General features: G+C 34.8%; 3 protein-coding genes, 1 non-coding gene and 1 pseudogene across 5 annotated transcripts; 2 read left to right on the forward strand and 3 right to left on the reverse strand.

Annotated features, from left to right (window-relative positions):
- Positions 1-2,313: 2,313 nt before the first annotated feature.
- LOC107786511 (zinc finger protein ZAT9-like) lies at positions 2,314-3,864 on the reverse strand. Its single transcript, XM_016608000.2, has one exon. It carries the CDS (start codon positions 3,750-3,752, stop codon positions 2,442-2,444), a length of 1,311 nt encoding a protein of 436 aa, XP_016463486.1. The 5' UTR covers positions 3,753-3,864; the 3' UTR covers positions 2,314-2,441.
- A 4,022-nt stretch (positions 3,865-7,886) lies between these two features.
- Positions 7,887-8,948, forward strand: LOC142162154 (uncharacterized). The gene has a single exon (XM_075218476.1). The coding sequence runs from the start codon at positions 7,887-7,889 to the stop codon at positions 8,946-8,948; it is 1,062 nt and encodes a 353-aa protein (XP_075074577.1).
- Positions 8,949-12,213: 3,265 nt separating this feature from the next.
- Positions 12,214-15,483, reverse strand: LOC107784155 (WAT1-related protein At5g47470-like). Of its 2 annotated transcripts, XM_016605233.2 has the most exons (8): positions 14,786-15,483; positions 14,628-14,693; positions 14,410-14,526; positions 13,890-14,121; positions 13,573-13,734; positions 13,083-13,234; positions 12,689-12,789; positions 12,214-12,405 (listed from the first exon to the last, which is right to left on the reverse strand). In XM_016605233.2, the coding sequence occupies exons 1-8, from the start codon at positions 14,983-14,985 to the stop codon at positions 12,398-12,400; spliced, it is 1,038 nt and encodes a 345-aa protein (XP_016460719.1). In that variant the 5' UTR covers positions 14,986-15,483; the 3' UTR covers positions 12,214-12,397. The 2 variants fall into 2 exon arrangements, with proteins under 2 accessions (XP_016460719.1, XP_016460718.1); XM_016605232.2 differs by lacking the exon at positions 12,214-12,405 and having other exon boundaries at positions 12,460-12,789.
- LOC142165031 (U6 spliceosomal RNA) lies at positions 13,756-13,849 on the reverse strand (annotated as a pseudogene).
- Positions 14,169-14,240, forward strand: TRNAK-UUU (transfer RNA lysine (anticodon UUU)). Its single transcript has one exon. It is a non-coding gene; the product is annotated as a tRNA-Lys (tRNA).
- Positions 15,484-17,156: the final 1,673 nt, after the last annotated feature.

Here is a 17,156-nt window from a genome sequence, read left to right on the forward strand (position 1 = left end):
CTAGCCAAATAACTTTATACCATAAATACAAACCATAGAAAACTATTCCGGATAATAAAGTTGCAATCTTTAAGGAAAATTAAAAAGTCAACTCAAAAGGTTAACTTTGAGCCCACGTCTCGAAACCCGATCAAACTTATAAAATCCGAACATCCATTTAATAACAAGTACAGCCATACTAAAATTATTCAATTCCGACCTTCAAATCCTCAAAATATAGCTTATGAAGTTTTTCCCAATTTATCCAGCTCAAAACACTAATTAAATGGTAAAAACAATGATGGATTCATGTAAAATAATCAAATTCAAGTCAAAATCACTTACCATGATTATCTCCTTGAAAAACTCACTCAAAATCGCCCAAAATCGAGGTCTCTAACTCAAAAATGAAGAATGGGAACAAACCCTCTATCTGCCCCCTTTTAACCCAGTGGTTCTGCTTCTGCAGACCAATAACAGCATCTACGGCTCCGCACCTACGAAAAATCCATCGCACGTGCGGCTTTTCATTAAGCCAGGGAATATCGCATCTACGGACTATCGAGTGTATGTGTGCTTGCGCTTCTACGGAACCCAGCCGCTTTTGCACATCCACTTCTGTGGAGAAACGACCGCTACTACGGTCACAACTTGCCAGTCCAACCCTTGCTTCTGCAGCTCACAAGTGCGCAAGTGCGATTGCACCAGAACCTTAGCTGCAAAGAATTCTTCCAAGTAAAAAATAATTTCCAGATTCAATCTGAATCACATCTAGGGGCCCCGGGACCCCGTTCAAGCATACTATCAAGTTCTAAAACACATAAAGAACCTACTCGAGACCTAAAATCACATCAAACAATATCAATTCGACGAATCGCATCCCAATTCAAACCTATTGAAACCATGAAAATCCAACTTCCAAAACTAACGTCGATTCATACCAAACAAAGTTCGATTGACCTCAAATTTTGCACACAAGTCATAAATGATACAGCGAACCTATTCCAACTTTTAAAATTAGAATCCGACCCCAATATCAATAAAGTCAACTCCCGGTAAAACTTCTCAACCTTCCAAACCTTCAACTTTCTAACTTTCGCCAATTCAAGCCAAAACAACCTGCGGACCTCCAAATCAATATCCGAACACACTCCTAAGTCCAAAATCACCATACAAAATTATCAGAACCGTCAAAACTCTATTCCCGAGTCGTCTACACAAATGTCAAAATCTGGTCAACTCTTTCAACTTAAGCTTCTAACTTTGGAACTAAGAATTCCACTTTACTCTGAACCTCACCCAAAATCAAACTAACTACCTCGACAAGTCACATAACTATAATATAACATAGAGGAAGCAATAAATAGAAGAACGGGGCTAAAGTACTCAAAACGGCCAGCCGGATCGTTACACTAAACTTTTCCAATTTCAACATCCGTCGACATAACTTCATTGCCTCCAATTAAATTTCCGTGTTTACTTACACCAACTAAATACACATAAATCTATATTAGCACAGCTTGTAGTATAAAATATGTAATTACTTAATTTTGAAAAGTAAAGTACGAATTTTTTGAGAGAGAAATTAAAGTTACTTCATTTTTGCTTCTTCTAGAAGCCTTGTGAACACCCAATAAATTAAGGAACAAAAAGGAAAAAGAAAAAAAAATATGTGAACTTATTCTGATTATGTCAAATAGACAGTCCATTTACTAGATATAAAAGAGCTTCAAGGCTTTATTTAAGACATGGGAATAGCTTAAAGAGTAGGGAACTCTTGTAGGATCCATTGACTAGCTAGAAAATGTAAAGAAAATTATTATTTGGAATTTTGGGTCATTATTTCCTGCTTTTTGTGTTCATTATTTCTAACGTAACATTCATCTAGTATATTTCCTCTCTTATGATGCTTGTAAAAATTTAGCAAGCCTAGGTAATCAAAGTGTCCTATGCAACACTAACTATAAAAGTCATGTACTGCATGTTCTTTAACCTTTAATATATATATTTCCTGTTTGCTCAAAAACAAATAGTATGTTATGAAAAATGTAACATCACATTTGACATCGTTAACACCCAGAAAATAAAATAAAAAAGAGGAAGAGTCACTAAGACAAGAAAGCTAACGATTCAACCTTCATGCAGGCGAGTTGCAGCCTGAAATTCGTTGTGGACAGATTTTTTTTTTTTTTAATTTAGCTCAATCAAAAGAATACTACTTAAGCCGATCATTAATGACTAACAAGCGCATGTGGTGCAGGACACAGGAGCATGGGGGATAAATTCAGTTGCAAGATCGTGAATCAATAATATTATAAAAGATGTATAGGGTATTATTATTAGTGTAAATATTTTAAACATTTTGGGACATCCCACAGGAAAAAATTGTCTATAAATTGGGACTGAGTGTATAATATATTAACTATTTTGTAGCTTACAAAACAATGACTATGATACTAACCTTAGAGGGTTGCTACTATATCTGGAGTTGGACCAATTCCAACTTGTAACCAAGAAGATCCTCCATCCAAATTCACATCTTTAAGGTTACTCAACTTTGCTTCCTTAGCCTTATAATTTTCTTCCCTACTCAAATCTTCTGTTGAAACTTTGGACTTCTGATTTAGACTCAGATTTAGATTATTAGTATCAACTTCTTGGTCTGTCCATAGCTGGAGATAGCTTCTTGGGCCTTCATGTTCAAATGGATTGCATTGCTGCCCAACTTCAGCAGCATTGCCTAGTTGTGCTGGGAAATTTAGGTCTAGTGGTTGATCAGAGTTGGTAAACATTGGCTTGTTGAATAGTTGTTCTTGGTTGTGATATTGGATTTCTTGAAAAGTTGGTATGAATGTAGTCTCTGGCAAACTTGATGTTAGCCAGTGACATCTTTTGTGTCCGCCCAAGGCTTGTCCAGATGAAAAAACTCGATGACAAATCGAGCATTGATGAACCCTTGATCTCTTTCTTGAAAACGAGCCCGATGATGATGGAAAGTGGGATTGAAAAGAGTTAGATTCTTGATGTAAAATTAAATCAGTAGGAGAGATTGAGTCTTCATCGATATCAGTATCATTATTGTTGTTGTTATTATTGTCGTCAAGTTTAGCAGCATAACATCCTTTAACTTTCTTGTGACTCGCTCTATGTCCTCCCAAAGCTTGGTGGGAATTAAAGATTTTCATACATGCTTTACATTGGAATAACCCTTTTTCAACTTCTTTAGCCTTGTTTTTGACCTCCTTGTTGTTATCGGACAAATCATAAGATTTGTTCGACAACATGACCAAACAATTCGCTAGATCTTCATCTTCATCTTCTCTCAAATCACATTGATCCTTATCATGACCATAGTACTCCGATTTTGCATTATATGATAGAACATTTCTTTCAACATCTGATGATCCAGGCGATGACATTGGTGATAAAGTTAAAGTTTCATCTGTGACATATTTCCCACGATCATTAGGAGGCCACATCGAGGACTTTCTATCACGATCTTCACTAGCTCGATTACCAAATAATCGATTAGAATTAGCACGAAGATTATACGAATGTTTTTGTCCCTCTTGTTTATTATCCCTTCTAAAGTTGTTGTTGATCATAAATCTTTGTTCACTAATGTCTTCCCCATAGTTTCTACTAGTATCCCCTACTCCATGAGATCTCATGTGCCCACCAAGAGCTCCAGCAGAACTAAACCCCCTCTTACATACTCTACAATAATGTACAACACTTGATATTGTTTCATTTTTCTCACTATTGTCCACCATTTTCACTCTCTAAAAAGTAATAAAAGAAAATTTTAAAGAATGAAAAGTTTACTATGGGAGTATGTTTTGTAGTATAGTTGAAGATAGGGTTGGTATATATAAAGAATTAGATAGTGACAGTAGTGAAGGTTGTGGTGTATAAGTAAATGGATTATTGTAGCAAATTAAAGTGAGGGAAGTCCTAGTTTTTAGTTGAAGTTAGTTGATTGTGGATGAGAGGAAGAGAGAGTTTGTTATGAGTAAAGGGAGGGGAGTGAAAATGAGTGTATGACAAGTGGAAGGTTCAGTTTATGTGGTTGGCAGACTATTTCTAACTCTCGTGGTTATAGCAATGTTTTTCATCAGTCAAATCTACTGACACAAAATCGTATATATTGTACGTAATGTTGTACTAAGAAATTTGTAAAGGTTGGTGGACTACTTTACTTGTGACTTCTATCTAAATACTGTACTTATAGTCTAACAGAAAATAATTAAACAAAGTAAACACATGCACGTACAGTAAGTGGCATTATTAGTTTTACGAATATAGTAGACTTAAGACACTAGTTTCTATTTCTTTGTTGATTAAATTCTCATCGCATGCTCTTTAATTCTGTGTCCTTTACAAGGGCTCTTATAATTTCTCTATCAACTTCTTATTGGGGAGAGGTGATCAGGCAAGACATGATATGGCTTCAGATTTTCGAGAACATGGTTGATAGGAAGTTATGGAGGTCGAGTATTATGGTTGTAGGGTAGGGTCGTAACTATGTGAGGCTAGTCTTATAAAACTTTTGTCTTAGACTGCTAATGGTTAATATTGTGTTCTCACTCCTCTTGTCGTTTTGTAGTGTCGGGTCTATTTATAGGTTATTGCTATTGTTTTCATCTATTTTCTGGTTTTTATGATGTTGTTATTATTCCTTTAGTTCCTGTTGATGGTACTAATATATTATCTATTTTCGTCTTCTTGAGCTGACGGTCTTTCGGAAACAACTTTTCTACTCCCTCGAGGTAGAAGTGAGATCTACGTACACACTACCCTCTTCAGACCCCACTAATGAAATTTAACTGAGTCGTTGTTATTATTGTCTTCTTAAATAGTTAAGCCACTTAAGGATGCAACAGAATTTAACTTCGTAGGACTAGGAGGTAACTGAATACTAGATGGTTATACTGAAAATATCCACTTGAGGAGGAGATCTAAACCTTAGCTTCAATAACAATAATAACATACTCAGTGTATTCCTACAAGTAGAGTTTGGGAAGGGTAGAGTATACATAGACCTTGCTCCTGCCTTTAAAAGGCAGAGAGGTTATTTCATTTCAATGATATAATCTAACTTAGATGTGTACAAAGAAAATCGATAAACAGCACCAAACTGATAATCCGAGTCAAACTGGAAAAAAAATCCGATTATGATTTGGTTTGGTATTGGAAAAAAAATTCCGGCCATAACTGGTTTGATTTGTTTTAACTAAAAAAAGTCAAATCGAAACCAAACCAGCCCGACATTATATTTATACAATTTTTAAATATAATTTTAAGTATATATATATTGTAATATAATTTATAAATATTTCTTAAACTTGTTCACAATTTTATCTTTAAACGTATTTTTTAAGGGAATTTTTACATTTCCATACACTATATGAAATTATATTACCCTCTCTACTCAAGTTTTACTATAATTACATTTTATATACCCAATTACCATTTATGTACATTTTAAGGGAATTAATGATAATAATTAGTGTCTTAAAATCACTCTAACGTATCTTCCACTCCCCCCCCGTTTCTCTCTCCATATCCCACCCCCCTTCCCCAATGTATCTTGCACAAGAGAGCAGCAATTCTACCATTGACAACCATTAAAAAGCTTTGAAGCTTTGAATTCGAATTTGGATTTTCAAAAAATATCATTTGTTTGAATTAGATGTTGTTGCAAAGAATTGAGAATTTTCTCTACATCTCTCTCTATCTCTCAATCCCTAATTTCAGTAATGTAAAGCAAAGGAAAATAGAGCAGCAATTCCACCATTGACGCCATTAAAAAACTTTGAAGCTTTGAATTCGAATTTGGGTTTTCAAAAATCATTATTTGTTTGGATTGGGTGTTGTTGCAAACAATTGGGAATATAATTTGGAGTTTATATCTCAATTTTGAGGGGTTTTGGTGAAGATTAGACTTGGTTTTGGCTGAATTTCAGATTGAAATTCGAAGAAGAAGACGACGTGATATACATTATATTTACGAAATTGTAGTAAAATTGTAAAAAAATTATAGAAAATTTATATTCTGTTGTTTATATATTTTTCTTTTATTTATTTAACTATTATATGAAAGTTTAGCAACATTATATAAAAATTATATTTAAGTTGTATGATATTGTAGTTGTATATAATTGAGTAGAAATAATGTATGAAAATTGTAGATAAGTTGTATAATATATAATTAGTTGTATAAAATTTATTTTTACTATGTATAAATCAGATACCAAATATACAAAAGACATATTGTATAAAATTTATATTTAAGTTGTATGTTATTGTAGTTGTATTTAACTAGGTAGAAATAATGTGTGAAAGTTGTAGATAAATTGTATAATATATAATTAGTTGTATGAAATTTGTTTTTACTATGTATAAATCAGATATATAATATAGAAAAGACGTATTGTATAAAATTTGTATAAAATTTGCATTCAAGTTGTATGTTATTGTAGTTGTATTTAACTGGATATCTTTAAAAACTTGCATAGAAACACTTTTCCCTTAGGAAAAACTTCTACTGTACAAATTGATTGGATCACCAAAATTCGGATTTTCACCAAAATTTAGAGAAGTAAACACACAAAGAAGTCTAGGCAATTCAACACATATAGTATATTTACATTAAAGACAGTGAAATTTGGACATAAGTTTAAAATAGTTGAACTAGAGACACTAAACTTGGCAGTACAAACTGTTTCACCATTATTTTTATACCAAGTATGTCTTCTTCTTATGTTCCTCATCATGTCTTTCTCCACCACCAAACTTCCTCTTCATATTTTTCATTGTAATTCGTTGTTCAGTATATCAAAATTAGGCAGAAAATAGCTGAAGTTAATTAAAAGCTTCTATATATCGTCGTCAACACAATACAACCAAGAGATTAGGGGATACAATAGTCTAATAACCTGTTTGACTGAACTTTTCAAATCTTATAAGCACTTTGTTATTTAAAAAAAAAGTACTTTTTCTTGAAATTGAACTGTTTAGCCAAACTTTTGGAAGAAAAAAAATGTTTTTGAGGAGAAGTAGAAGTAGTTTTGGAGAAGCAGAAAAAAATAGTTTTTTTCCAAAACCACTTTTGAGAAATGCTTTTTAAATTAATTAGTCAAACACAAATTGCTTCTCTACAAAAATACTTTTGAAAAAAATATTTTTGAGAAAAAGTACTTCTCAAAATAAGCGTATAGCTTGGCCAAATATGCTGTAAAGAGATACGGAAAAGTGGACCTTGCTTTAGAACCAATGATGTTATATTTGGAAGAAGACTAGAAATGCATCGAAAGAAGAAGTGCAACAGTCGAAGCAGAGCAGAATGACTAAAATTTAAATATGGTGTAAACTATGAGTATATTTTAATTGAAGACACTAATAATGGATTAAAAGCCTTTTAAGGTGGAATGTATATATTTTGTAAATAAAACTTGTGTAGGTAGGGTAATTTACTAAATATGAACATTTAGGGTAATAAAGTTTCCAATAGTGTATAGGAATGAAAAAATTTCTTTTTTAAGTTTGGACTTAACATTCAATGGTCCAATTAATTTTATAGCCCATAAAGGCAGTAAGCACCCAGAGGGTGTAATACTGGAGGATACAAATATTGAAACTAATAATGGTTTTACACCATTGGCTGAACACACTCTTCAACAGATGATACAAGCAGTTTTGGCTGTGGTGGAAAAGGGACAATGTAGTAAGAGTAGGGTGGTGAAAGAACCTTATCTCTGAGTTAGATCTAAACGATAATAGTTACATGGAATGTTAGGGGGCTGAATAAGTTGTATAAGTAAAAGGAGTTGAGGAGATTAATAACGAAGGAAAGCTTGACAATTCTAGCTATTATTGAACATAGAGTTAAGAAACAAAACACTGCAATGATTATCAATAAAATTGTTCCAGGATGGAATTGGTATGACAATACTTGTCTTAATAGTAAAGGAAGAATTTGGCTGGTTTGGAATCCAAGGGTGTTGATGTTACAGTCTTCTTTACAATGTATTCATTGTTGTGTTAGAGATCCTGCTAAAAATATGAAGTTCAAATTTACTGCAGTTTATGGACTTCACACTGTAGATGATAGAAAAGGATTGTGGGATGATTTGAAATCACTTGAAACTGGCATTCAAGATCCCTGGCTAGTTATGGGGAATTTTAATGCAGTACTCAAACTGGAAGATAGGAAAAATGGCAGCCAAATTCAAGATGGGGAAGTAAGGGATTTTGAAAATTTCCTAAATAGCACGAGCTTAGCTGAAATGAAATATGTGGGGAGGAATTATACATGGACCAATAATCATGTATATAGCAAGATCGATAGGGCACTTGTTAATCACGTGTGGTTATCATTGTGGCCCCATCTAGAGGTTGTTGTGAGGGATCCATACTTCTCAAATCATGCCCTATTGTGTATTACTTTGACAGAACAACAGAATAAGTGCGTTGAGCCTTTTAAATTCCTAAACTACTTAGCAGATCATCATGAGTTCTTGCAAATTGTTGAGAGGACATGGAACACACCTGTACAAGGTATCCCCATGGAGAGATTATGGTTAAAATTGAAGATGATGAAGCAACAAATGAAGATGTTGAATGCAACAAATTTCTCCAAAGTTGATGTGAGAGTGCAGATAGCTAGGCAACAACTAACTGAATTACAGGAGCAAATGAGAGACAGTTTACCAGCACATGAGTTGTACATCAAGGAAAAAGAGCTTAAGGAAAATCTAGAGAAATGGATATTGGTTGAAGAAAGCATATTGAGGCAGAAATCTAGAGTACAATGGTTAAAACTAGGAGACACAAATTTTGCTTACTTTCATGCTAATATAAAAAATATAATAACTCAGAATAAGATCAGAAGCTTAGTATCAGACAGGGGTGAGATGATACAGTCCGAAAAAGGTATTGAAGATGAAATTTTAGGTTTCTATAAGTAATTGTTGGGTGTCAATGCCACACAGTTGCCCCCCATCCATCCTAGCATAATGGCAGAAGGCCCTATACTAAATAGAGAATAACAAATCCAACTTATTGAACCTATTACAAAGGAGGAGATCTGTCAAGCTTTGAAGAGTATCTCTGACTTAAAGGCCCCAGGTTGTGATGGGTTCAATGCATGCTTCTTTAAAAAAAAAGCTTGGTCCATCATTGGTGATGAATTTTCCGATGCGATCCAGCAGTTCTTTAGCTCAACAAAAATGTTCAAAGCTATCAATTGCACCATTGTCACATTGATACCAAAGGTACAACTCCCCTCTTCAATTAAGGAATTCAGGCCTATTTCCTGTTGTACTATGCTCTATAAGTTGATATCAAAAGTAATTACAAGGAGGCTACAAAAAGTAATGGACACCTTGGTTGATACAAGCCAAGCAGCTTTTGTTCCTGGGAGGGTGATAACTGATAACATCTTACTGAGTCATGAATTAGTAAAGGGGTATGGTAGAAAAGGAATCTCTCCTAGATGCATGCTAAGAATTGATATGCAGAAAGCCTATGACTCAGTTGAGTGGGTTTTCTAGAGCAAATTCTAGTTAGTCCAAATTTTCCGGATATTTTTGTAAAATGGATTATGGGGTGTGTTAGAACTATTTCTTATTCTGTACTCATTAATGGGAAGCCTACTAAACCGTTTGAGGCTAGGAAGGGATTGAGGCAAGGAGATATCCTTTTTCCTTTCTTATTTGTCATGGCAATGGAATATCTCAGTAGGCTACTCAAGCAATTAGGAAAACTGTCTGATTTCAATTTCCATCCTAAATGTGCTAAAATGAATCTGATCCAGTTGGGTTTGCAGATGATTTACTCTTATTTTGTAGAGGGGATGTTATGTCTGTTCATATGCTATTTGATAGGTTTCAAAGTTTTTCTAAGGCCTCTGTTTTGGTTGCAAATTTGAGCAAAACCTCTGTTTACTGTGGAGGTATTATACATGAGGTCCAAAATGAAATCCATAATCTCTTGGGATTTAGCAAAGGGGAACTCCATATTAGATACTTAGGGATCCTTCTAAGCACCAAGAGAGTATCTGGTGTTCAATGCCAACCTCTTTTGGATAAAATATTGGGAAGGATTAAATCCTAGACTACTAGATTCTTATCCTATGCTGGTAGATCCCAATTGATAAAGTCAGTGTTGTTCTCTATACAAATCTTCTGGGCGCAGATTTTCATCTTGCCTAAGAAAGTTGTTAAAGTCATTGAAGCTACTTGTAGAAATTTCCTTTGGTCTGGTGGTACTGAGTTGTCAAAAAAGCGTTGTTAGCTTGGGATAGGTTCTGTTATCCAAGGTCGGCAGGTGGTTTAAATATTCTAGACATTGCAGTTTGGAATAAAAACGGCAATTAGTAAACTGTTGTTGAATATTTGTAGGAAAAAAGATAAACTTTGGGTGAAGTGGATTCATTGCTACTATGGGAGACACAAAAATATGTTTGAAGATGTCCCGAAGCAAGCATCTTGGATTGTTCAGAAGATTTTGAAAGCCACAAAATACTTTAATGAAGCAGGCTATATATTGAATGAGGTACAGAGCATGGAGAAGTTCTCTACAAAGCAATTTTACTTGAAGTTAAAAGGTACATTCCAGAAAGTAGCATGGAGGAAGCTTGTGTGTAACAACCAAGGTCTACCCAAATGGATTTTCATATTGAGATTGGCTGCACTTAGGAGATTATATACAAGAGATAGATTATTCAAGTGGGGTGTGACTCAAGATCAATTTTGTCCCTTATGTGAGCAAGATCATGAAAGCTTTTCCCATTTGTTCTTTACTTGTGAGACCACTGCACAACTCTGGAAGAAGATGCTCAACTGGATAGGTGTCACTATAAATCCAATGGCCTGGGAAGATGAACTACAGTGGGCAATACAAGATGCTAGTGGGAGCACTCCAAGAGCTGAGGTATACAGAATGCTACTAGCGGTTGTTGTTTACCATGTGTGGATGGAAAGAAATTATAGAGTGTTTCAAGGCAAACAACAGAGTATTGAGGTACTGGCTAGACTGATAGTTCAGGAAATCCACTTTAGATGTTCAATGAAGGTGAAGATTGCAAAGTGACGGGAGAACTTAAATTACTTCCCAGCCTAATTACTTTTGTTATTGAGATGATCTTTTTGCTATTTAGTTTCTAAGCTTAGACTGAAGGTTGGGACTTGATGTCCAATATAAAGTGTTTGTATTTTGTACATAACTCCAATTTTGGTAATAAAAATCTAACTAATTACCAAAAAAAAAAAGGTAGTGAGTCAAATAAAGCTCAATGTTAATAAAGGAAATTCAATTCATCACTAGGAATGACAATAGTGTTAGATATCTATTTTTTTTTGTTTTACATTGGTTTATAATGAAAATGTATAACCTAATTTATCTTTTTCTTTAGTGCTTAGTTCTATAATTAATAAATTATCTAAGGGTGTCAAATGAGTTGATTAGACAAAATCTAGACGAGTTAAAATCAATGAATAGGTTAGATCATAATTCGTCCATACTTAATTTGGATCAAGATAGGCCGATCCATTTTATGTTTGATACGTATTTCTATTGGTAAATATGGACTACATAGGTTATTCGAAGAGGGATTTTCATAAAGCACTATAGTTTAGTGCTTAATTATCATTCGTAGCTACAATTTGCCTAATTATCATTTGTAGTTAATCAATTTTGATACATCAACACATACAGTCGCGCTGGATAAAGTCATGGTAAATTATATGCGTTCGATCAATTTTGATGGGCTAACTTAAGTTAGGCGCAATTGACCGTCAATGGAATATATATATATGCCCAACATAGTTCCGGGGCAAGTGCACAAACAACCATTTTTAGGGTTGTTATTTAGAAATTAGCCAGTATTTATTTTGACCTTAAAACTTGAACTAAAAATCTTAACTTCAGGTCAATTCAGGACATTTGGGTCCCGAAATATTGAACTGAAAAATTAAAATTCAGGACACACTAGCTAATTCATAAATATCAACCCATTAGAGCAGCTACGTGGTGTCATTTCTACTATATTTCCATAGGCTAAATTTGACACCACCTATATCATAATCTAAACGAGAAAAAACAATCCTAGTATTGAAGCAATATGATTTAGTATGTATTTCTGCCATAAGAGAGCTAAAGGCACTAGGTGCTTGGGAATTCTCAAACCACAAATTCAAAAGGAAGAACAAAAATGTATTACTACATGATTGTGAGCTTATGGTCATTAATTCAATCCCCTTTTCCAGAGGTTATATTATATATATAATTTTAAGTTTTTACAAAAAAGATCATTTGCATATGTGGTCTAAATCTTAAATCTTAACTCTTTCTGCTTCCAAAAGTGAATGAAAACAAAACGCCAGAAATACAGCAACATGTTGATTCCCATATTCCATCATGCTACTGCAAAAATAAAACACATTACTAGGATTGTAACTTGCAAATTTTTTTTAATCGTCTTTCTTTTTCTTTTCTTTTTTTCTATTTTGATTTTTATATATTTTGAGCTCCAAGTCTAGATTAATGAGTACATATTATCTATTTATACTACTATAAATTACAACTTACAAGCTCGCTCTTTGTCTAAGTTGGTTTCAAATTATATGTACAAACTAATTAATCTACAAAATACAAGGAGAATAGGAATAAATTTAATGTAAAAGAGGCTTCTCCACATCGTACTCACTTTCTGAAGAGTTGATATCATCGTTATTAAGAAATCCTTCTTTCCTTTTTGCCCATAGCACGAAATACAGACCCGTAAACATCAAAAACATACCAGCAAGGCTGCAAAAAAAAAAAATTATAACATTTAAAAGATAATTACATATAATCGTCTATAAAAAAAAAAGTGAGATTAATAGCCTCGAAAATAGTAAAAGGCATCCCGCTGCACTAAGCTCCCGCTATGCGCGGGATTCAAGGTAGGGCCGGACCACAAGAATTTATTGTACGTAGTCTTACCCTGCATACCCCTGACCTTCTGGTCACATTGCAGTAACTTTACTAGTTACGCCAAGGCTGAAGGAAAATAGTGTATAAATTAAATCCAAGTGAAAATAGATAAGGTGTTTAATTACCTTCCCATAGTAATTGTGTCACTCAAGGTGACAGCAGAAAGAACCACAGTTAACACAGTGCCAACAGGACTAAATACAGAAACCAAAACTGGCCCTCTTTTCTTCATTGCCCAATTATTGAAGCTTACACATGCTCCACTAACAATACCTGCCTATGATCATAACCACAAACAGTAGACAAAACTCAAAAAATTGAAACTTTAAAAGAATTTTCCATTGCTAATAAGCTCTTCCGGTCCACTTTTATTGGTTTTTAGTATTTTTTTTGTGATCCACAATATTTAATTTTCCAGATATCAAGAAGGAATTAATTTCTTTAGCCAAAGTTGTCATCGAAGTAAAGAGCCTTAGAGTATTTATTATTTTTTCAGTTAACAAATTAAGGTTCCATTATCAATTAATGCTAAAAGGTGAATTCTTTAATATAAGTGAAAACAGCCAAAAAATCAATTAAAGTGCACCGGAGAGATTAAGTGATTTGATGAATTACCAATAAGGAGTAGCCAATCAAGTCGCGGATATTTAATAGGGGCAATCCAATCTCCAAACTCCCTTGTTGTATCAATTGTATAATTCCAGTCAATACCATTCCTATAAGTGAAGTTATAGCACATAAGGAAATTGGTGCTGGAAAATCTCCTAGGGTTGCTGCCTGCAAGTTAAATATTTGATCAAAACTCGGTACTATGTATCGACTTATATGTATCATTCTAGTGTAGTTATCTTCTCTGTATCGTTTTAATTTTATCAAATGCCCCTGACGGGACATAGTAAAGTTGGTACGATTAGTTAATACTAGACTTGTACCTGCAAGACGATATTGCTTGATAACACGACGATAGCTGCCATGAGATACATTGAACCTTTGATTTTTTCTGGATCAAAAAAGTTTTCTTTGTGATCAGGAGGTGAAGAAGGCATCTCTTTAGGATTTGAGCTACTTTGCATTAGGCTCATAAGTATAGCCCCTGTAACACACAATAATGTTCCTGCTATTTTAGCTCTGCTGTATTTGCATCTTAACTCCACTTTCTCTAATCTGCACATCACATACTTAGATATCAGAACACACACAAAGTTGTACAAGCCGTCTTAGCTCAGTGGTAGAGCGCGTGGCTTTTAACCACGTGGTCGTGGGTTCGATCCCCACAGACGGCGTATAATGAAGCTATAAGATATGTTTTTTTACTAGGTCTGCGTACACACTACGCTCCCCAAATCCCAGCTTCTTTCTTTATTCTATTTCATATATATTTTGTTATACTACTATTTCCAAGAGAAAAATCATCTCTCAAAGAGAAAAAAACGAAATTGGAAGGTATAATACCCAAAAGCCCAAGCAATGAGAAAGATAAGTCCTGGGGCAAGGTTTGGCATGGCTGTTGCCATTGCAGGTGAAGTAAGTTTGATTCCCTTCATGAACAAAGATTGGAACAATGTAACCCTGCCAAATAAGCAAAAAATTTAAAGAAGTATTTAATATTTAGCCATACTAAAACTTTGAAATAATCTAAATTACTAGCTCATAAAATCATCTTTACTTACCCTCCAAATGAAATTAAAAAAAGTTGAACCAATAACTTCAAACTCATGCCCCTAGGCCATTGACTCCTGCAAGATCAACATGCAAACATATATATAAGAAACTTCCAATAAATTAAATAATCAATGAACAATAGAAATATTAAGAGAAAGAAAATTACCTTTCAAACATAAAGGAAAATGGAGAAAGGATGAGAAATGTGGCCAAGGAAGACAAAATTATGAGAGATGAAGGCTTGAAACCTAACATCATAAGATAACTAGAAACTACTGAATTTCCTGCATACATAAATTGTACCCCTATCAACCCTCCTATTATTGCAAAATCCTCAATAATTTCCCTCTTTCTATTTCCCATCATATTTAATTTTCTCTTCTAGCAATAAAAAGAATCAAAAGAAATCCGCTCCCTCGGGCTTAATTTGTCCTTCTTTATTGCTCTATCTATTCTCCCTCAGTCGTAATTTGTCCTTTTTAATGCCTCTACCTATTCTCCGGGAGGCTTAATTTGTCCTTCTTTATTCCGCTACCTATTCATTCATGCATGCAAAAGAGATCCATTTTTTTTTCTTCTCCAAATATTTTTCCAAACTCAATCAAATTCTCTTGAAAGCTATTATTTTCCTTTCAGCTACCATTCAACGGATGCACAACGATTCTTTCCTTCCTATTTATCTATCTACCTGTCAAATTCTTGTCATAAATATAAGTGATTTCCCTATATAGGGAACTTTGTATTTGACAATTAAAAAGTAATGTCTACTTTTTAATCCTATTTTCTGCAGATTCTTTTTGCACAGAAATTCTCTGGCTATTGATTATTCAAAAGGGACGTATCATTTATTATCTGTTTGGGGAAGAAAACTATAGTATAGAAATTTAGTGTAAAGCTAAGCTCCTTTTGTAGGTGCGCCCGGTTTTTCTTCAACTATTTCTGGAGGAAATTTGTTCTCCTTACCCTTCTAATTTTAATACTTTAGCTATATTTAGTATTATTTTTTTAAAATTTAGAATTACTTTAAAATTTAAGTAAAGCCAAAAAAAGATTTCTCTTGAGTAATTATTAGCGACACAATAGTCAATCTACTGTAGCTCTCCTTTTTTCGATTTAGATTATTTATATAGTGGATTTAAACCTACAACAACAATAACAACAACGACCCAGTATAATCCCACAAGTGGGGTCTGGGGAGGATAATATGTACGCAGACCTTACCCTAACCCGAAGGGTAGAGAAGCTGTTTCCAGGAGACCCTCGGCTAAAAAAAAAACAACAGGAGCCGATATATTAGTACCATAAAAATGCATAATAAAATAACAACAATATAAGAGATATGAAATACAGAATACGAAATACGAAATAGATGGCTGGTATAATAAAACTAGCAGGTAAAGCCCTGCATCAATAGACGACCAATGATATTCCTAGTCTAACTCCTAACTGGCTAGTCTCACTCTATTATGCTGTAGAAATATTCACACTTTCCCCAAACCTACAACCTTAATGCTCGACCTCCATAATTCCCTGTCAAGGGTCATGTCCTCAGTAATCCTAAATCGCGTCATGTCCTCTCTAATCACTTCTCCCCAATACTTCCTAGGTTGCCCTCTACCTCTCCGCGTGCCCACTACAGTCAGTCGTTCACACCTCCTCACCGGTGCATCAGTTCTCCTCCTCTGAATGTGCCCGAACCATCTGAGTCTTACTTCCCGCATCTTGTCCTCCATGGGGGCCACGCCCACCTTCTCTCGAATATCTTCATTCTTAATTTTATCCATCTTCGTATGCCCGCACATCCACCTCAACATCCTCATCTCTACTACTTTCATCTTCTGGATGTGTGAGTTCTTTACCGGCCAATATTCAGTTCCATATAACATGGCAGGCCTAACCACTGCTCTATAAAACTTACCTTTTAGTAACGGTGGCACTTTCTTGTCACACAAGACTCCCGACGCTAACCTCCACTTCATCCACCCCACCCATATACGGTGTGTGACATCCTCGTCAATCTCTCTAATCCCATGAATAACCGATCCAAGGTACTTGAAACTACCCCTCTTGGGAATGACTTGAGAGTCAAGCCTCACTTCAACTCCCGCTTCCGACGGCTCAACTCCAAATTTGCACTCGAGGTATTCCGTCTTCGTCCTACTCAACTTGAAACCTTTAGAATCAAGAGCATGTCTCCAAATCTCTAGCCTCTCGTTGACGCCTCCTCGTGTCTCGTCAATTAGAATAATGTCATCAGCAAATAGCATGCACCATGGCACCTCCCCTTGAATATGATGAGTCAGTGCATCCATCACCAGGGCAAATAGGAATGGGTTGAGCGCAGACCCTTGGTGCAACCCCGTAATAACTGGAAAGTGTTCAGAGTCGCCTCCTACTGTCCTAACCCGAGTCTTAGCTCCAGCATACATGTCTTTAATCACCCTAATATAGTCAACCGGGACCCCTTTATCCTCTAAGCAGCTCCATAAGACCTCCCTAGGAACCCTATCGTACGCTTTCTCCAGATCAATAAACAC

This window comes from Nicotiana tabacum, chromosome 1, assembly GCF_000715075.1.
Source record: "Nicotiana tabacum cultivar K326 chromosome 1, ASM71507v2, whole genome shotgun sequence".
In the NCBI taxonomy this organism is placed as follows: Eukaryota; Viridiplantae; Streptophyta; class Magnoliopsida; order Solanales; family Solanaceae; genus Nicotiana; species Nicotiana tabacum.